Source organism: Eumetopias jubatus, unplaced genomic scaffold, assembly GCF_037043125.1.
Source record: "Eumetopias jubatus isolate StellerSeaLion01/CBP00866 unplaced genomic scaffold, mEumJub1_p1.0 scaffold_17, whole genome shotgun sequence".
NCBI classification, from domain to species: domain Eukaryota; kingdom Metazoa; phylum Chordata; class Mammalia; order Carnivora; family Otariidae; genus Eumetopias; species Eumetopias jubatus.
Genome location: NW_028274823.1, coordinates 70,588,481 through 70,609,374, shown reverse-complemented (window position 1 = coordinate 70,609,374; position 20,894 = coordinate 70,588,481). Strand labels below are relative to the sequence as shown.

The 20,894-nt window shown below is 46.7% G+C and overlaps 2 protein-coding genes across 5 annotated transcripts in view; both read left to right on the top strand.

The window, feature by feature from the left end:
- Window positions 1-5,145, top strand: part of NUP133 (nucleoporin 133) — a 60,055-nt gene extending 54,910 nt beyond the window's left edge. The window contains exon 26 of the mRNA XM_028104631.2: window positions 1,579-5,145. Coding sequence (XP_027960432.1) covers window positions 1,579-1,715 — 137 coding nt within the window. The 3' untranslated portion in view covers window positions 1,716-5,145. The remainder of the gene's footprint in view (window positions 1-1,578) is intronic.
- A 4,453-nt stretch (window positions 5,146-9,598) lies between these two features.
- On the top strand, window positions 9,599-11,244 carry ACTA1 (actin alpha 1, skeletal muscle). Of its 4 annotated transcripts, XM_088020147.1 has the most exons (7): window positions 9,599-9,727; window positions 9,834-9,960; window positions 10,072-10,158; window positions 10,274-10,435; window positions 10,535-10,726; window positions 10,837-11,018; window positions 11,101-11,244. In XM_088020147.1, the coding sequence occupies exons 1-7, from the start codon at window positions 9,599-9,601 to the stop codon at window positions 11,242-11,244; spliced, it is 1,023 nt and encodes a 340-aa protein (XP_087876273.1). The 4 variants fall into 4 exon arrangements, with proteins under 4 accessions (XP_087876273.1, XP_027960270.1, XP_027960269.1 ...); XM_028104469.1 differs by lacking the exon at window positions 9,834-9,960 and having other exon boundaries at window positions 9,963-10,158; XM_028104468.1 differs by having other exon boundaries at window positions 9,834-10,158.
- Window positions 11,245-20,894: the final 9,650 nt, after the last annotated feature.

The following is a 20,894-nucleotide window of genomic DNA, read 5'->3' as shown; positions in this document are numbered from 1 at the left end:
TCATATCAGGCTCCTGGCTCAGCAGGGAGTCTGCTTCTCCCTCTCCCTCTGCCTCTCCCCCTGCTCATGCTCTCTCTCTCTCTCTCTCTCTCTCTCTATCTATCTATCTCTGTGTCTCAAATGAATAAACAAAATCTTAAAAAAAAAAAATCTTACTTTCTTAATTCTAAGAATCAAAATATTGGCCTAAACTGGACTGAAATATTGTCCTGGCAACAGTCAACAATCTGATGAGCGCTGCCCCATTTGGGTGAGGCGTTGGCTCTTAAGTTTACCAAGATCCCCGAGGCCGCCTTCCTCATACCACCGGGCAGAGTTTCAACGCCTGCTGTGAAGAAAAGAAATCATCAAATATTAGTTCTAAACAGAGGGCATGCATGATAAAAATAGAAGCCAAACAAGATGTTAAAATTTTTTTAAAGATTTTATTTTTTTATTTGACAGAGACACAGCGAGAGAGGGAACACAAGCAGGGGGAGTGGGAGAGGGAGAAGCAGGCTCCCTGCTGAGCAGGGAGCCCGATGCGGGGCTCGGCTCAATCCCAGGACCCTGGGATCATGACCTGAGCCGAAGGCAGACGCTTAACGACTGAGCCACCCAGGCACCCCAAGATGTTTAATTTTTTTAGAGAATTGATCTTTTAGAAATTACTGTATTTTCAGAAGTGTAATGCTGTGTTACAGACAAAAAGTATTTGAAGTATTTTAATTATAATGATCTATAAATAGTTCAGATTTCACCTCATAACATTTATTAACCCAGATTTTTATTATATAACAGTTAAGTACAAAAAGTGATGCTAGGCACTTTGAGGGTATTGAAAAAAAAAACCTCAGTATTTGATTTTGGGAACCTTATGGTAATGTGACAAATTATAAAACAGTCTTATTAATTGAAAATTTTTTTCCAGTTTTATCAAGTGAGAAAATGTATATACCTTTTTGTAACTACACAGATCCTAATTCAACAGTTTCATTTCATCAGTGCTCATTGACTTTCCACCTTTATAGAAGTCTAATGAAGAAATGATTCTTCACCTGTCTCATTTCACACTGTAATATATTTTGAGACACTGGAGCTAGTTTTCATGATCCTATTCTACTAAATTATTTCCCTATATATAATTGGCTATATATTTAATATATAATTGTTGAAATACTTGAATATATAATTATGTATTATATATTTGAAATACTTGAATATATAATTGTTGGAATATATAATTGTTTGAAATACTTGTTTTCAGGTGATTATTAGTTAAAAACTTCCACATTGAAGAAATGACTTAAGCTGTGGAGAAAAATGAAAGTATTTCAGGTCTTATTAAAGACTTTAATCAGATTGGCTATTTTGACCACTAGGGGGAAAAACACTCAAGCAACCTCTTCTAAGTAAAGAATGTCCTGTCGTTAGACCTGCAAGTATGTTTGACAGTGGAAGGAATTTAGAACAGAGTATTTCCCAATAGTGGAGTGACATTATATTTTAAATAGAAGCACAGATGTTATCATTAATCATCTTCATTCATTTGGGAGTCTTATGAAAATAAAAAAGGACTTTCTGTGTTTGTGTTTATAGGCATTCAGCTCAGTGAATACCTGCCAGAGGTGAAAGACCTCCTGCAAGCCGACCAGCTTGGAAGCTTAAAGTCTAATCCTTACTTTGAGTTTGTTTTGAAAGCAAACTATGAATATTATGTTCTGGGACAAATGTAACTTTTTCTAAAAATGGTCACTGTCCCTGAAAATTTGTGTAAGCATGTCCTTATAAAAATCTTAGGCCTTAAACATCTAAAAATTTGTAGTTTTATAACATGTATTGCTGAATTTTGTATACTTTATTTGAAAGCTGCTACAAAACAGCTGTGTGACTGAATGTAGTTTTGTTTTTTTGCTACAAGATATTTTCTCTCCTTTTTCCATCTGAAATGTATCACTTGTTATTTCCATGCTTGCTACCCTTTCTTCCTCTTCTCATTCTGTCAGGGGTTCTGGAGTTCTTAACTCTGGTTCTGGCTACTTGTATGCACAAAGCACTTCTCGGCCTCAGTTTCTGTGACTTTAAACATGACAAGATTGCATTGATTGTCTCTGAAATGGCTGTGACTCTGCACTGAAGAGAATCTGGAGTATTTGGTGTCTTTTGGTTAGAGCTAGTGGGAAATATGTAGTAAGATAGATGTCAGGTTTGCTGACTTGCTATAGGACTAAAAGACTAAACAAGGCGTAATTCATGTGAGCTTAAGAACTGATTATTCATTGGGAAAATATTGAACATTTCTGTGTAAATAATAGAGTATTAATGAGAGGAGTGAATAAGACCTGTGTTTCCTAACCTATCTGTAAGTTACCATATAATAAGTTTATAGTATTAATGTGAGTTACAATCTTCAGTATGGGGGTTCAATTAGCGTCATGTGTTTTCAAGGTGATTTACACCGAATTCCAGCTTTACCACAGTCTAATATAAAGCATGTGTTATGCTAGAAGCCATTATAGGTTTTCTTAATATGGCATCCAATTTACTGAAAAGTAGTGTTTCTCAAAGCTTCGTTGTTCTGAGCAATGTCCTCACTCAGTTTTTATCAGCTTTAAATAAAGACTAAAGATTGGACAGGGAGTTGCTGCATATTCAGATTTTGGCCCAGTTGAATGCTCACTAAACAACTTGCTCCAGCAGCTGAAAAGGTCAGAAGTTAAATATGGTGAAGAGAGTCCGGTTCCGGGTTTCACAAAGGACAGCCGTCTGTGCCCTCTTCCCCTCTAGGCTTCAAATCCAGCCTTGAATACGTTGGCAAGAAGAGGTTAATGGAGCTCGTTACATTAATAACCGAAGGAAAGACACTAGCAGCCTTGTCTTTTTCTTTTTGCAGCTTGTGTGTGGGGACAGCATCAGGTTCCAAGTTAGGAATCTACTGAAGGGTGCTAAGGGAAGTTGAACTTGTCAGATGGCAGATAAGAAATTGCAGAATTTTTATCTTATAGGACATAGACATTAACAGTTCTTGCCTGTATGATCCTTTTCAGTAATGTGCTCTGGACACAGGATTGTGCCCCCTTCAGCATGCTGCCACAAATCTGATAGCCCTAGTGTGACAGGAAAGCCAGGCCGAGAGTGGCCCTGGCCTTATTGATGGCATGATTTTGCTTTACTGCTGTCACAGTGTAATGCATAGTCATCTTATTTTGAGGGAGGGGAAGGCTCGCTCTTCTAGCTCTATCTCATCGTCAGTAGCCTAGCACCGAAATGGTTGCATTTTTAAAAATTAGTAATAGTAAAATTAAGACCTAAGATTTTGAATAATTTTTCTAAATTTTAAAAATTTCACAACATAGTCTTTATCAAAGAATTGATTTTTAAATAAATTGAGTAATTGATAAAGACACGTTATAAAGGTGAGCATGTTTTCTAAGGAAAGAGAAATTTTACTGACTTGGGAAAGGTTCCCCCCCCTCCTGTCTTTGCTTTTCTCAAAGTCACAGCTTGCAGCCTTGATTAAATGAAACAATAATGTGTTTTTGAAAGTGAGCAGCCAGCTTTGTGTGCTGATAGGTTTTAAGAATTTGTGAATATGGGGTGCCTGGGTGGCTCAGTCGGTTAAGCGTCTGCCTTCGGCTCAGGTCATGATCTCAGGGTCCTGGGATCGAGCCCCACATCGGGCTCTCTGTTCAGCGGGGAGCCTGCTGCTCCCCCTGCTTGTGCTCTCTCTCTCTCTACCTCTCAAGTAAATTAAAAAAAAAAAATCGTGACTGTGTCAAGGATGAAGGCAGAACTGGATACACATAAGGGACTTGCTGAAACCCCAGTGAAGTAAAAGGCTACCGATTCCCTCTGTTGTAGGGATTTCGTTTTTGAAGAAAACTTCAAAAGTGGATTATTTCTTTTACTTTGGGGTCTGAATCAGAGTCCTGAAGTATATCGATCGCCCACCAGGTACATGAGGCCTGCGGGTAGATTGTCCAGCATGTTTCCCCTTTGAGGCCAGTTGCTTTCTCTAGAACAGGAATGGAAGGAAAGCCACACCATAATGTCGTCAGACTCACTTAATCTATTGTAATCCAGCGTACTTGTACATGTTGAAGCTGATAACTACAGAAATATTAATGTAGTTCTACCTGCTTATTCCTGGACCTTTAATTTGGAGAATGCCTGAAGAGAAAAGAGTTTTATGTATTTCTATGTAAAATCCACTCATTAGATACCAAAATATAATTTAAAAAATAATTTTGTGTAATTCTAAAAATTTAAAGATTTTTATTTGAGAGCGAGTATGAGTGGGGGTAGGGCAGAGGGAGAAGCAGACTCCCCACTGAGCAGGGAGCCCCCCACACGGGGCTCAGTCCCAGCACCCTGGGATCATGAGCCGAAGGCAGACGCTTAATCAACTAAGCCACCCAGGTGCCCTAATTAATTCTTAAGTTAAAAAAAAAAACTAGAAAATGTGAAACCTATTTTTTTAAAAAGTAGAAGGAACAAGATAAAGCCCTGTAATTCCACCAGCTAGACATAGCTTCAGGTACCAGTTTGAAGTGTATCTTAGGGACGCCTGACTGGCTCAGTCGGAAGAGCATGCAACTCTTGATCTCAAGAGTCATGAGTTCGAGCCCCATGTTGGGTGTAGAGATTAAACTTTTAAAAAGTGAAACGCATCTTGGACAGTTTGGGACTGTGCATCCCGTGTATTCTGTAGCCCGGTGTGTATTGTGAGCATCTCCACGTATCCTTCATCCAGTGTTTCCCAGTCTTTTTCCCATTGTCATTCCTGAGGACTCTTTTTAGGTAGTTTTGTCCTAATCACTCACCCCCATCCCCCCCAGCAAAGTTTAATTCTGCAGATATACTGTGTATTTTTTTTATGTGCTGTGCTTCTGGAGGCCACAAATCATTGTAATACCTAATTTAAGATTCTTTTCACACCCCGAAGAAACAATCCCCCCCCTTCAAAAATGCATGCCTTCACAGTTGTTCAAGATACAATTTTTTAATGACTGCATGATACTTCACCACATGGCTGTGCCATGCTTTATTTAATGGTTCTCTGCCTCCTTAACGATCTGAACACTTGAGTTAATGGTTTTGGCTTGGGTTGGGTTTTTGTTTTTTGTTTTTTTGCCTTTTTAGATACTACTAGAATAAATCTTTGTACAAAAATCTGTGTGTACTCCAAATTCCTGTAAAATTACATGACTCTTCCTGTTCAGTTTGTGGTGAAGCTGACGTGTTTAGCGAACAGTTCTAATAATTTTGAATGTCTTTTGCTCCCCTCTTCTACCACCTCACCCCCCTCACCTCCTCCAAACACTCAGAAGAAAGATACTGTGCTATTGAGTGTTTCTGTCCCAGGCCCTTACCTAGTTTTTAATCTTCAAGTCAATGTTAAGGAGTAGGTAGTATCCTCAGTTGAGAATATGGAGTCTTTCTTGAAGTGAGCTGCCCAAGGTCACACAGCCAGTCAGAAGGGGAAGAGGGTACACCCAGAAATACCTTACTGCAAAGTGCAAGCTTTTAACCCACTTAGTATGCTGGATACTAGGAGGTGGGGGGTGGGGGTGGAGAGCTGATGGCTCCAGTGGAATCATTAGGCCAGTAGAGATGGCCAAGGCAGAAGCCATGACTTCATTGCAGGATGTCTTTGGCCCCTCGTTGGAAAAGAGCTCTTGAGGATCTCTTACGTTTTCAGAACCAAACCAAGTGTTGGGAAGGATTAAAGGAAGGTAGAAAGCAGTCCCTGCCCTGCCCTGACTACTCCTAGTGGGAGAGAGGCACCCAAGCCCCAGCTTTGGGACCTGGGAGTGTGGTCTAGCTCATTGAGCCTCGCTTTTCTGATCTTAAAACTGAATAGCTAGTACCTGTCTTATTTACCTCAGATAGTTAAACGCCTGTATGCTTTTAACAATACGAAAGCATATGAAGTTTTATGAATACATATTTAATATTTTTTTGAGAGAACGAGCGGGGGGGGAGCAGACTCCCCATTGAGCAGAGAGCCTGATTTGGGCTCAATCCCAGGACCCCGAGACCCATGACCTGAGCCAAAGGCACACAACAGACTGAGCCACCCAGACACCCCTGAATTCATATTTGAATCAATAGGAAATGATAGAAGGTTTAGACCCAGCGATAGTGGGGTCTGCAGATGTGTGAGGAGCTCAGGGTATGGGGCTGCAGAGGAGGGAGCTGTGAGGCCACAGCTGAGGAGCTGCACAAGGACCTTGTCAGAGTTTCAAGAGCAGGGCTGCACCTGAAAACTTAGAAGCAGGCACTCTCAGGCATACCGTACATGGCTGAGCTTTACTTAGTGATAGTTCTCAAAAGGGTATGCAGGCAGGCACCCGCTTATCAGGGGAGAGCAGAGCACTGGTGTGTTCCCCAAAAGTGTACATGTATGGAGACAGTTTTTCCACTCACCCGTTAGGTCTATCCCCTAGGCCAATGAGAATTCAACAATACCAGAATGGGACTGGGTGGCCCCATAGTGACCTGTCAGAGACTATTTAAACAGCCCCAACCGTGCGCAGAAAGCCGATGTCCGGCGCGGTGTTCTCCCAAGGTTTGCTGTACTAGCAGTCTCCTCCCTCCTGAGTGTTTTCTTCATAGCTTTGTGTGTTTGAAGCTCATAGACTCTGGGCTTAGAGAAGCTTGCAATAGAAGAGAAGAACGGCACTGAGCAAGAGTTTGGGGAAATATTGACAACCCTGTTCCCCTTTAAAATATATTCTTAGGTATTCTTCCTACTTTCGGGGCAAAATTTAAGCTTTTCCATTTATATTGGACCTATAATGCATTTGCCAGTTTATTTTTTTCTAGTCTCTTCACTACCCACTGACAGCAGGACATGAGGTATTACAAACGAAATGTAGTTCTGTCAGTCACTCATTCTCTAAAATAACTGAAAAAGCTAAATGCGAAACCATGGTTGCATTTAGCTGACCCTTTACACTCACTGTGTAAGCCCCATAATAACCAAACTATTTTTTAATTGATGGTTTTAGGAAGAGCTGCCATGATGTGGGCTACAGAGGAGGGTTACATGTGCTTTTCTGTCCCTCCTCCAGAGAATCCACACCTGTCCCAGTTGCTGAGTTCCACTACCAAATGTGAATCACGACTATTTTGGGAACACAAGCACATCAGAAAAATGAATGATTCCATTCTCGCTTGTCCCACGTCACTGATGTACCCCCTCAAAGCATGTCCCTGAGTTCATCACAGAAAATTGTGTCTCCCTGTGCCTTCTACATCAGGGTTAGGACTGCGCTTGCTCCCCCACCCCCTGCCAAAAAAGAAAATGTGAGACCGGCACCAACTGGATAACCTCCTCTGACCCTCACTCCACCTTACCATAAGTAGATCCAAATCCTTCTAGAAAATCTGAAAGGCATATCCCCATATATCAGTGATATAAATAGAACCGCTTCAGCAGCCTCTGGTAGATGGTGACTCTCCAGGGTGGACTGGGAAGCCGCCTGGCCTTGGCAAGGCATCATCCTCTAAATATAAAGATGAGTTTGTTCAGCCTTTGCAGAAGGAAAAATTGCTACCCATCCTAGAGTGCAATGTCCTTGTCGTCCTCACTGGGAGGAAGGTCGAGCAAGGTTTCATTTAGTAAGGGCGCTTCACCCGTTCCACCACCAGGTCGTGGGTTCTGACCCTGGCCTTTCAGTCCCAGGACAGGGGCACTCGTAGCCCCACCAAGGAGGTGGGGACCTGGGGGCTCAGCTCGGCTCACCCAACCTGGGCCAGGTCAGTTGGGAGAGAGAGAGCACCCCCCAAATTCACGCCCTTCGTGAGCGCCCGGGTGCGCTGCGCGTCACGGAGGCGAACGGCTGTGCCCTGGCTTGGTGCCTGTCCCCGGGAGCCCTCCTCCTCCTCCTCCTCCCCCCGCCTCTCGGTTCTCTCCTCCCGCCGCCAGTTGTCTGGCCCGCGACAGCTGCGCGCCCTCCCGCCGCCGGCTGCCCTCTCCGCGGTGGGGGCGGGGGCCGACTTGGGTCAGCCCTCTGAACTGGGGAGCTCAGCGGTGGAGAGGGCGAAATGAAGTTCCCCCGCGGGGGCGGGGGGACGCGGGGGTCTCCTTCCTTCCCTTCCTGGGACCCCGGGTGTGACTGCTACCCGCGTCCTCTCTGTCCCACCGCTGGGACACGGCTCCCTCCTCCCTGTAGCCGCGCGTGGGGTCTCGGGGGTCTGAGTAAAGCCAGAGATGGGCTGAAATGTGGGAGGCACCCTCCGGAGCGCCCAGTGCGAGCAGAGCTGACGGGGTGGGGAGGCCTTTCGGACAGGTGCAGCTCCGGGAGCACAGGCGCACCCACGCACCCACTGGCGCGCGCGGTGACCCTCGCCCCACCCCATCCCCTCGGGCGGGCAACTGGGCCGGGTCGGCAGGGGCCGACCGGCCGGGGACACGCTCCATATACGGCCCGGCCCGCGTTACCTGGGCTCGGGCCAGGCCGCTCCTTCTTTGGTCAGCGCAGGGGACCCGGGCTGGGGCCCAGGGCCGCGGGCCGGCTGGGGGAGGGGGCTCTAGTGCCCAACACCCAAATATGGCTCGAGAAGGGGAGCGACATTCCTGCGGGGCGGCGCGGGGGGGCGGCGCCCGCGGGCTATATAAAACCTGAGCGCGAGGCCCGGCGGCCACCGCAGCGGACAGAGCCGAGAGAAGCCTCGCTTCCCTCCCGCGGCGACCGGGGCCCGAGCCGGAGAGCAGCAGGTGTAGCCACCCGCCCAGGTAGGGCGGGAGTGGGGGAGGGGTCGGGGACAGGAGAACCGTAGGACAGGGGGACAAGGTGACAGGGCACCACCGAGGGGAGCCTGGAGAATCCGGGGTAGAACCCAGCCGACTTGTTTGAGCAGCCCCAAGGCCTACTTTCTGCCCCCCTGCGTCTTGGTCCTCAGAGCCACACGCGCTTTATAGAGGAGACACGACACAATCAGTTTTTGGAAACGTCTCCAAATTTATCCCCAGCCCCTTTGGGCTCCGCTACCTGGCGGCTCAGCGTGTGCCCCGTAGATTAAAGGTTTTGCTTTAGTCGTCCCAAAGGCAATACCTCCCCCACGAACCTCCCCCAAAGATCAGCAGGGGCCACAATCCTCTGGGTTGGCCAGCAGACGAAAAGGTGCCTCTGTTCTGAGCCTGGAATGTCAGGAGGGTCCGGGATGGGCCATTCCTCCCGGGATGGAGCACCAAAGCCCCTCCCACGGCCGTGCCCTTGCAGCCGCACGCGTGCGCAGCGAGCGGGTATCGCCGGCCCTAACCTCCGAGGCGAGGCCGCGGAGGCGCGGAGAGGGTGGGCGCCTGCGCCTGGCTCTTGCCGCGGGGAGCCTGCAGGAAGGCAGAGAAGTCTCGGCGGACCCCGGGCCGGGGCTCCCGGGGTGGAGAAATCCTCCGTGTGGTCGCGACGACGCGACGACGATCCTGTGCCCCTCTCCCTCTCAGGGCAGCGCAGGGTCCCTTCGGCTGCTCCCCTGGCCGGCTGCGCACCGTTCCCGGCTGGGGGCGTCCGTCGGTCCCCGGGAAGGGAGGGCTCTCGGGCCAGCGGGGCCGCCTGTCCTGACGCGCCGTGTGTCTCCACGGCCTTCCTGTCCTTTGCAGAAACCAGACACCATGTGTGACGAAGACGAGACCACCGCCCTCGTGTGCGACAATGGCTCCGGCCTGGTGAAAGCCGGCTTCGCCGGCGACGACGCCCCTAGGGCCGTGTTCCCTTCCATCGTGGGCCGCCCTCGCCACCAGGTCAGGCTGCCGCCCGGCGGAGGAAGCCGGGCCGGGGTCCCCGTGGAGCCGGGCCCCGGGCCGCAGTGAGCCGCGGTAACGTGCGCGTGGTGTCTCCGCTCCGCAGGGCGTCATGGTGGGCATGGGTCAGAAAGACTCCTACGTGGGTGACGAGGCTCAGAGCAAGAGAGGTATCCTGACCCTGAAGTACCCCATCGAGCACGGCATCATCACCAACTGGGACGACATGGAGAAGATCTGGCACCATACCTTCTACAACGAGCTCCGCGTGGCCCCCGAGGAGCACCCCACCCTGCTCACCGAGGCCCCCCTCAACCCCAAGGCCAACCGCGAGAAGATGACCCAGATCATGTTTGAGACCTTCAACGTGCCCGCCATGTACGTGGCCATCCAGGCCGTGCTGTCCCTCTACGCCTCCGGCCGTACCACCGGTGAGTGCGCGCGCCCGCCGCCCCACCCCCCCCCCCCGCTCCCGCCCGCGGCCCGCGCCGGCCGGGGGGCGCCCGCTCACTCGCCGCCCTGTCCCCCGCCCCGCCCCGCGCGCAGGCATCGTGCTCGACTCTGGCGACGGCGTCACCCACAACGTGCCCATCTATGAGGGCTACGCCCTGCCGCACGCCATCATGCGTCTGGACCTAGCTGGCCGCGACCTCACCGACTACCTGATGAAGATCCTCACTGAACGTGGCTACTCCTTCGTGACCACAGGTGCGCGGCGCTCCGGACACCCCGGGCGGGCGGGGTGGCGCGCGGGCCCCGGGGCCCTGAGCTGAGAGCTCCTCTCCTGCCCCCCCCCCCGCCCCACAGCTGAGCGCGAGATCGTGCGCGACATCAAAGAGAAGCTGTGCTACGTGGCCCTGGACTTCGAGAACGAGATGGCGACGGCCGCTTCCTCCTCCTCCCTGGAGAAGAGCTACGAGCTGCCCGATGGACAGGTCATCACCATCGGTAACGAGCGCTTCCGCTGCCCGGAGACGCTCTTCCAGCCCTCCTTCATCGGTGAGTCCCGCCCGCCGGCCTCGCCAGCAGCCCCGGGGCCGCGCCGCCCAGCCCCGCCCGGCCCCCGGGTCGCCCCCCCGCCGGCTCACGCTCCTCCCTGCGGCCCCCAGGCATGGAGTCGGCGGGCATCCATGAGACCACCTACAACAGCATCATGAAGTGCGACATCGACATCAGGAAGGACCTGTACGCCAACAACGTCATGTCGGGGGGCACCACCATGTACCCCGGTATCGCGGACCGCATGCAGAAGGAGATCACGGCGCTGGCCCCCAGCACCATGAAGATTAAGGTGGGCGGCGGCCCGCGCCCCCTGCCCGCGCGTGGGCTCGGGGGTGCGGCCTTCGCCCCCTGACGCGCTCACTGTCTTTCAGATCATCGCCCCCCCTGAGCGCAAGTACTCGGTGTGGATCGGCGGCTCCATCCTGGCCTCGCTGTCCACCTTCCAGCAGATGTGGATCACCAAGCAGGAGTACGACGAGGCCGGCCCCTCCATCGTCCACCGCAAATGCTTCTAGACCCCATTCCACCAACAGCGCTCGAATTCTCCTCAGGACGACAAATCGGCTCAGGTTGCAGGTGGCTGACCTCGAGCCACCGCGCAGCAACTTCGTCTCTAACAACTTGAGTTGCTGGCAGCCGCAACGCGACACAATGTTTATAAAGTGTACATACATTAACTTATTTACCTCATTTTGTTATTTTTAAAACAAAGCCCTGTGGAAGGAAATGGAAAACTTGAAGCATTAAACTCAGCCATTCTGTCTGTTGCCTAAAGTTGTTCGTTGTGTTTACTTGCGGGGGGTGGTGGGGCACAGGGGAGGAAGAGGGGCCCCATCTTCTTGTGTCACTTTTCACAATGAGGGCGGAATGAGTGCGCTCCGAGCCACACCATTAGTTAAGTCTTCCCGTGCTCACGGTCCCCGCCCCCCCGGCCCCCGATCAGATCCATTCCCAGACACTGGCAGTCCCGTCGAGGGCCCGACCTGGCCGTCCGGTGTGAGCTGAGGAACCTCTCCCTCTCCAGGGCGCTGCACTGAGCAGTAGGCTCGAGGCGGGCCGCGGGCAGGTGGCTCCGGCCCGCCGCAGGCATCGGGCGCTGTCCGCGGTGCTGGCGCCCGAGAGCAGCTCCCCCTACGGCCCGTCGGGCATTCCCTCGTGGAAATCAGTATTCCCTCCTGAATCTCGAGGTCTAACTGAAAGGGCTGTGTTCTGCATTTAATGAACCAGTGAAGACAATCACTTCTCTACCAGACCGGGAAGTCCTTTGCTTCATGCCAAGGTGATGGTGGTATAAAAATGTGCCTCTTCCAGTGTGGGGCTGGGGAGGAGCCACGCCCAGAGGTGGGAGGAGGATGAGCAAGGGCCAAATGAGCGGCCCAGAAAGGACAGCGTATGCTGGGCATGCACAAACACCGAGGGCAGCCCAACAAGGAGATGTCTGCAGGGAGTGGAGCTGAGACTGGCACTGGAAGAAGAGGGGTTACCAAAGGAGGAGGAACACCACCCTCTCCTTCCCACCACTGGCCGTAGTCTAAAGGTACAAAATATACTAACAGAGGTGGAATTTCTACGGGAGAGCACAGTACCTACTTTTAAGAGCTAGCTTAATGTTTTCTAGTCAAGATGACCAAGGACAGTGGTACCTAAATAAAATAGATTCTGACTCAAAGAAGGTTTGCAAGTAGAATTAACATTATGCAATGTTGTAAGCCACATAGCCACATGTGTTTATTCATTGTCTCCTTTTATGGCCTACTGAAAAGTTTCTGAAATCCTTGAGGCCTCTAATGTGGGAATACTGCCAAACCCAGATATCAAGAAAATCAGTAATTCAGTAGAATTTAAAATTTTAATAAAACAAGTCTATGATTCCATGTATTATTGCCCCATGAAGGGTGGATAAATGTTAAAAATGGCCCAAGTTCTAGTCTCTTGGAGGGATCTAGGTTTTATTGATAATGACAAGTATACATAGGCATATCTGAGCAAATCAAACCCACGTACACACAGACTGAATAATTCATGTAGCCAGCAGCCTGGAAAAATGTCAGAGTTACACGAGTTAACTAATTGTTAAGTGTTTTCTAACCAAAACCCAAAATACCTTAATTAAGATTTCAGTAAGGTAGGTAAAGAGATAATGACCCATTTCTCCTGTGATCATAATCATTACGTGACTCATGGTCATTTAGAACTCACAGAAGTTTTCAGTATAATCTGGTAGCCTTTCCTTGTGCACTACCTTTGATACTGCTCTTCTACTGAAAAAATGTGCAAACATTACCAATTGTGGTTTCACTGGGAATGCGCCAAATCTAAAAATTACTTTCCTTACTGACACGTCTCTAAAAACAACAACAACAACAACAAAACATCACACATTTTATTAGTGTTCTGTTAGCTTTCCTGCTTTCCTATTAGGTCATGATTATAGGTATTTGGTAAATTGTATTACCTATATTTGTCCTGAAAGAGGATGTTGGGTGTGGTAAAGAACGAGTCGTTTGAAAATATATATCTAGAGCATATACAAATGTTTGTGCTGGATGAGAGGAGAAAAACTGAGTCCAGCAGCTCTAAGAGTGTTTGTAGTAAGAGGAATCAAGAAGTCCCTGTGTGGTGGTAGTGGAGCAAATAACGTTACAACCGATTCCCCAACTGAACAGCCATCTCAGAGAATCAGTTTTTGGAGCATTGAGAGAATTGAAAACATCAAAAAATTTCCCCACCCATTGCTTATGGTGTGTTTCTTTAGACGTGGCAGTGGGACTTATCAGGGATCTTATTTCCTTCTCACAAAAGCTTGTGAAGTTGCCACCAATTTGTTTTCACTAAATCTATATGACTAGTGTTCAGTTGAAGAAAGAAGGAATAGAGAAGAACATGAGAAGAGAGAATGTGTCAGGATTAAAAAGGATTAAGTTTGAGTGGGAGAAAGGAAAGGACCCCGCACCCCAGTACACCCTAGGCTCCATCATTTAAACCTTTGGAAGTTCGATTTGGGCCATGGAATATCAGGGTCCCTCCCAGCTGCATCTGTCCCCTGACCTATTGCCCCAGATGTGGTCAAACCCACAAAAGGTTAATGAAATATTTTGTTGCCCACGTACCATGTGCAAGGGGTACAGAGAGGGCTAAGATACAGTCCCATCCTTAAGAGCTTGGTGCCACGATCCCCAATATCACTGGGCACTTACGCCTTGACCCTGATTACCACAAAGCCTATCGGAGCTTCTAGAGGCCGGGCCCACTCTGCACTGTGAACCCTCTGATGCTGTGGATACAGTGGCTGTTTTGTAGCCTGTTCAGCCACTTGCCACTATGAGGCTGGCTTCCCTTCCATTGTTTTCTGACAAGGCTCCATGGGCTCCAAATATTGGTTCTTATGGGGAAACACATCCCTCGTTGTGCTCAAGAGGGTCTGCCCTGCCTCTGGTGCTGGGGACACAGAGAAGCACTGCCTCTTACCAGGTAGTGCCTCAGCCCCGAGGACTGGAGGTGGAAATGGGCTCATGCCACAGAACGGCACGGCCATGTGGGCATCAGCTTACCTACCTGACTGCCTCCTTCTCCTCTTTGTCTCATTTCTGTCACTTTCATTTCCTTTCTGTCCTGTATTGTTATTTGGAAGGCATCCATTTCAGCACCGTTGATATGTCATAGTGCTTTTGACTAATTACCATAAGCCAATGATACATGCCTCAACTGCAGCTCTCAGAAAGAAACTGAGAAAATCTGGCTTTGATGGCTCTCCGTTTGGGTAGGCAGCACAGTAAGAGCGCAGGATTCTGGGCCACCTGCCTCCTCGCCACCCAGAGCCGGAGCCAGCTCCCAAGCCATCATGGGCTGCAACTTCCAAAGGTGGGTTAGGGAGGCAAAGGCAGCTGAAGGTTAGTCAGATGTGAATGAAGAACATGCCGGGGCTTCACCAAGGGTGGTCCTGTCACACAGGAAGCTGGAGGACCTGCACTGGGTGAAGGAGCCCCGAGCCTTCTGGTGACCCTGCCCCTCTTATCAGTTTCTTAATGGCTCCTCCTGATAATGAACAGCTTCTGAGGGTGATATGTGAGTAAAAGACAGATTGTGGAAGGTGAGAAGATGACATTGGTGGTCCTCATATGCACCAATAGTAGTATCAGGATTGCCTTTTGTATGATGATTGGCGTTTCCTAAACCTAATCACTGCAGAGTTCCTGGTGACCAGAGCTGGTCTCAAGAATGGCAGATTCTCTGTATCATGGGCCAAGGGGCAGCCATAACACCCTTGGATCCTTATGCTACCACATCTTCACTTCTTTCCTTCATGGCACCTGTATGAGGATCCTGTGGTTGCTGTAACAAATTACCACAAAGCAGGTGGTTTAAAACAACAGGATCTAACTTTTTCACAGTTCTGGAGGCTACAAAGTCAAGACCAAAGTGGTGGTGGGATTGGTGTCTTCTGAGGCCTCTCTCCTTGGCTTATAGATGGCTATCTTCTCCCTCCCTGTGTCCTCACTTTGTCTTCCATCCTTCCATGTCTGGGTCCAAATTTCCTCCTTAGAGAACGTCAGTCTTGCTGGATTTAGTGCCCACCTTAATGACTTCATTTCAATTTAATTACCTCGTTAAAGACACCGCCTCTGAATTCAGTCACATTCAGAGGTACTGGGTGTTAGGAGTTCAACATATGAATGGGGGGGTTTGCACAATTCAGCCTCAGATAGGGGCAGCAAATTGACCCTCTATAGTACCTAAGAAACCCTATAACAACTCATTTGTATTAACATTAACAATTCATTTTAATAAGTCATGCATCTCTTACATTAATATTGTGTCTATGCTCTATGAAGCACTCTCGCATACATGAACTGATTTTAACCTACAAGGTAGCTAGAATAGAGACTATTATGCCACTTTTATACATGATAAAACTGAGACCTCAAGATTGAATGACTTGCCCAAGTTAATAAATTAGGAAAAGAGGTAGAGCAAAGACTTGAACCTGGAACTCTTGACTCTATTCTCTTATTTTCAACCTTGGTATGTCCTTATACTTTATACGTATTTCTTGTAAACAGCATATGATTAAATAGTTTTTCCAGCAGGATAATTTTGTCTTTTAATTGGAACACTTGGTCCATGTATATTTGATGTAATCACTGACATATTTGGATTGAATCGATGATTTAACCAGTGGGGAACCTGCCATGGGGCTCAGCCTCACGACCCTGAGACCATGACCTCAGCCAAAATCAAGACACACAGGTGAGTGAGCCACCCATGTGCCGCCCCCATTCTATCTTTTTAAACCCCCAGATATTATCATTTGTTCTACATCAGCCATGGCTTTAACCTCCTCAAGATATTATAATTGTTTTATACAGTTCAGATTTACTTGTATATTAACAATTTTCTTTGCCCATTTCTTGCTTTCTGTGGATCCTTTCCAAGTGGGATCATTTTTGGTTTCTGCTTGAGCACATAGTCTTTAGAATTTTTTTCATGAGAATCTGTTGGTCACAATATCTCTCAGTTTTTGTTTGTTCATGTATGTCTATTTCTCCTTCATTCTTGAGAGAATTTTTTCCTGAATATAGAATTCCTGGTTGACAGTTACTTCTTTCACCATATTGAAAATGACATTTCTCTATCTCCTGAGTGCCGTTGTTGCTGTTGAGATGTCAACAGTCAGCCTGGTATTTCTTTGAGGCAAGCTGTATTTCTGTCTCCCCGCCTCTCAACTTTTTTTTTTTTTTAAGTTTTCTCTTTGCCTTTGATAATCTGCAGTTTCTCTGCGATGTACCTAATTGTGGGTTTCTTTTTTACTTATCTTCTTTGGAATTCATGAGCCTTTCGAATATGTGGATTGGTGTCTTTTCAACAGGTTTGGGAAATTATCAGCCGTTATTTCTTCAAATACTGGCTCCAGTCCCATGTTTTCTCTCCTTTCGTTCTGAAGAATTGACAAATTCGGCTTCACCAAATTTAAAATACTTGTTCATCAAAGGACATTAAAAAAAATGAATAGTCGGGCGCCTGGGTGGCTCAGTTGGTTAAGCATCTGCCTTTGGCTCAGGTCATGATCCTGGAGTCCCGGGATCGAGTCCCACATTGGGCTCCCTGCTCAGCGGGGAGTCTGCTTCTCCCTCTGACTCTCTTCCCTCTCGTGCTCTCTGTCTCTCATTCTCTCTCTCTCAAATAAATAAATAAAATCTTTAAAAAAATGAATAGTCAAGTCTAGTACTGGGAGAAAATATTTGCAAAACATACCTGACAAAGGTTTGTATCCAGGCTATATAAATAACCCCTACAATTCAATAACAAACAGATAAAGATGCAGTAAAACGGGCAAAATATTTTGAACAGACACTTCACAAAAGAAGATATGCAAATGGCCAATAAGATAAGCACATGATCATACTTGTTAGGATGGCTATTGTCAAAAACAAACAAACAAACAAAGAGAACAGAATAACAAGTGTTGGTGAGAATGTGGAGACATTGGAACTCTTGTACATTGCTGGTAGTACTGTAAAATGGTGTAGCCTTTGGGGAAAATATCATGGAGATTCCTAAAAAAAATTAAAGACAGAAGATATGATCCAGCAATTCTACTTCTGAGCATATATCCAAAGAAATACAAGCAGGAACTCAAAGAGATATTTACACAACCATGTTCATAGCAGCGTGATTCACAATAATCAAAAAATTGAAGCAGCCCAAGTGTCCAGTGATGGATGATCGGATAAACAAAATATGGTATATTTGTACAATGGGATATTATTCAACCTTAAAAGGGAAGGAAATTCTGACACACACTACAACATGGATGAACTTTGAGGATATTACACTAAGTGAAATAAAACAGTCCCACAAAGGCAAATACTATATGATTCCACTTATATGATATACCTAGTGTAGTCAAATTCATAGAGGAAGAAAGTAAAAGGGTGGTTGCCAGAGGCTGGGAGGAAGAGGAAAAAAGGAGTTAGTTGTTAAATGGGCACAGAGTTTCAGCTGGGGAAGATGAAAGAGTTCTGGAGATGGATGGTGGTGATGGTTGCATGATAAAGTGAATGAACTTAATGCCACAGAACAGATGGTTAGAATAACAAATTATATGTTATGTATATTTTACCCCAATTTTAAGAAAAGATAAGCACACGAAAAAGTGCTCAATATTTTTAGCCATTAGAGACAAAATTAAAGAACGATCAGAAGCTACTATATACCTACTGTTACAGCTAAAATTAAAAAGACTGACAACACTAGATGTTGACAAGCATATGGAGCAACTGGAATTTTCATACTCTGAGTGGGAATACAAAATGGTACCATCACTTTGGAAAACATTTGGAAGTTTTTTATAAAACTAAACATACATCTGCTCTAATAACTGATAATTCTATTGCTAGGAATTTACCCACAAAGATTAAAAACATATATTCACAAAAGGACTTGTACCAGTATGCTAATAGCAGCTTTATTCATAATAGTAAAAACTGGAAACAGCAAGGTGCCTGGGTGGCTCAGTTGGTTAGGTCTCTGACTCTTGACCTCAGCTCAAGTCTTGATCTCAAGGTCATGAATTCAAGCCCCATGTTGGGCTCCTTGACCAGCATGGAGGCTACTTAAAACAAAACAAAAAACAGAAAAAACTGGAAACAGCTCAGGTATCCACCAGTAGAAAAATAGGTAAGTTGCATATAGTCATATAATGGAATACTATTCAGCAATAGAAAGGAGCAAACTACAGACACACAACATGAATGGATCTCAAAAACATACTGAGCGAAAGAAAATGTACACAGAAGCCTTTATATGTAATATTCCATTTATATGTTATTTGAGAACAAGCAAAACTAGTCGATGATATAGAAAAAAACCGAACAAGGAGCCTGGGTGGCTCAGTGGGTTGAGCGTCTGCCTTCGGCTTAGGTCATGATCCTGGCGTCCTGGGATCAACTCCCAGGTTGAGGTCCCTGCTCACTGGGGAGTCTGCTTCTCCCTCTACCCCTCCCCACCCCTGCTTGTGATCTTTCTCTCTTTCTCTTGGATAAATAAAATCTAAAAAAAATTTTTTTCTTAAAAAAAAAAAACAGAACAGTGGTTGTCTCTGGGGAGTGGGGTAGAGATTGAGAAGTGGCATTTGGGAAATTTTGGGGGTGATAGAAATGGTCTATATTTTGATAAATATAAATTATGTCAAACAGATCAAGATCAGTGAGCATACAATTAAGATCTGTGTATTTCATTCAATGCACATTTTAATCAAAAGAAAAAATTGCAAGCAAAAATAGAATATCAGAACTTTTTTTTTTTTTTAAGTATTCTCTATGCCCAACATGGGACTTAAACTCATGACCCTGAGATCAAGAGTCACATACTAGGGTACCTGGGTGTGCAGTTGGTGAAGTGACTGACTCTTGATTTTGGTTCAGGTGGTGATTTCAGGATTGAGATCTCAGGGTCATGAGATCGAGTCCCGTGTCAGGCTCCATGCAGTGTGAAGTCTGCTTGAGATTCTCTCTGCCCCTCTTCTCTGGGCATTCTCATTCTCTCTCTCTCTCTCTCTCTGAAATAAATAAATGAATCTTTAGGGGGAAAAAAAAGAGTCGCATGCTCTGACTGAGCCAGTCAGATGCCCCAGAATATCAGATATGCTCTACATTAAAATTTTTTCATTACTTTTCATTTTAAGGGGTTTATCTGAATTGCATTGTGGGCAATTCCTCTAATTGATCGTCCAATCTAATTCTTCCTTTACTCTATCATTAAGCTCATTTGTGGACATTTAAGTTTCTGTTATTAATTTTTTCCCTTATAGAAATTTTTAGATATTCTCTTTTGTTTTTTTCCAAATCAATGAGGTCATGTTTTTATACTTTCTGTTCCCAATGGATATTTGTTAGCTTTTCTCTTACTTCCTTAATAAAGGATCCAAAGGTGGGTTTTTTTTAAAGATTTTATTTATTTTTTTGAGAGAGAATGAGAGAGAGAGACGGAGTACAAGCAGGGGGGAGGGGCAGAGAGGGAGGGAGAAGCAGACTCCCCGCTGAGCAGGGAGCCCGATGTGAGGCTCAATCCCAGGATCCCAGGATCATGACCTGAGCTGAAGGCAGACGCTTAACTGACTGAGCCACCCAGGTGCCCCTGTATCCACAGGTTTTTTTGTTTTTGTTTCTTTTAACAATGTGGACCTAATAATCCCAGTAACCGGAGTCTTGGAGTCTGTGTTACCTGTTGTTTGGGTTCTTGTTCATACTACCTTGTTTCCGTGTGTTTTCTTGACAGAGTCATGTTCACTGTCCTTGAGGAATTACTTGTAGAACACTTGGAAACCTGGAATACAAGTGCCTCTCTCCAGAAAGGATTTGTATTTGCTTGTGCCAGGGATCCCCTAAGATACAACTAATCTGAAACGATGATAAACTCCACAGCCTGAGGTCTCTGGGTCCTCCCAGGTGATACAAATCGGGACCGCAGGTACCTGTGAGGACCCAGCTGTTGTCACAGTTTCTCGGAAATCTGCCCCCCACACCAACATCGCCGCCACGTGCTCTGGGTTAAGGCAACTTACCTTTCAGATGCTTGCGTGTCAGTGTGGGGTGGGGTTTACCTCTGGTTAACTCCTTCCCTCTTCCCCTGTGGGGTAGCCCTTCAGCTTCAGGTAGGAAGGCCCCAAGCTTTACAGAGTTGTTAACCCCCAAGTGCAAGGTAATCTAGATAAGCAAACACTCTCAGGGAAAGAGCTGTTCCTAGAATTACTGCACTTCTGGCTTCCCTTAGATTTGGGCCCTAGTAGTGCTTTAGTATCTTGTCAACTCTTCAGTGCCTGTAAGATTTCTAAAATACTTTATCTGGCTTCTTAAAAGTTGTTTTCAACAGGAGTGTTGATTCTGAGAATTTAGCCTGCCATATTCTCTAAAAATAGAACTCCACATCTCTTACTTCTCAGGCTTGGCTTGAGCCACCTCTGAAGAACAGCACAAATCTCCTATGCAGTCTTCAGGAATTTTGCCCCAAATTCTGCTGCCTTATTTTAAAGCTTTTTTTTCCCTCTGGGTCTAAAAATGCTCTGGGTCTGAAATATTCCCCAGGCTGACAGGGTACCAGCTGGGAGGCAGAGGTGCCTGGAGCCCTGGCAGCCCAATGCTAATGTGCCATGTGTCAACAGGGATCA

Bases quoted from the DNA above. Each gene is read 5' to 3' on its own strand.
- ACTA1 (XM_028104468.1), top strand. From the start codon at position 9,599: ATGTGTGACGAAGACGAGACCACCGCCCTCGTGTGCGACAATGGCTCC. The intron at 9,728-9,833 runs GTCAGGCTGCCG...TCCGCTCCGCAG, and splicing joins TGGGCCGCCCTCGCCACCAG to GGCGTCATGGTGGGCATGGG. The intron at 11,019-11,100 runs GTGGGCGGCGGC...ACTGTCTTTCAG, and splicing joins CCAGCACCATGAAGATTAAG to ATCATCGCCCCCCCTGAGCG.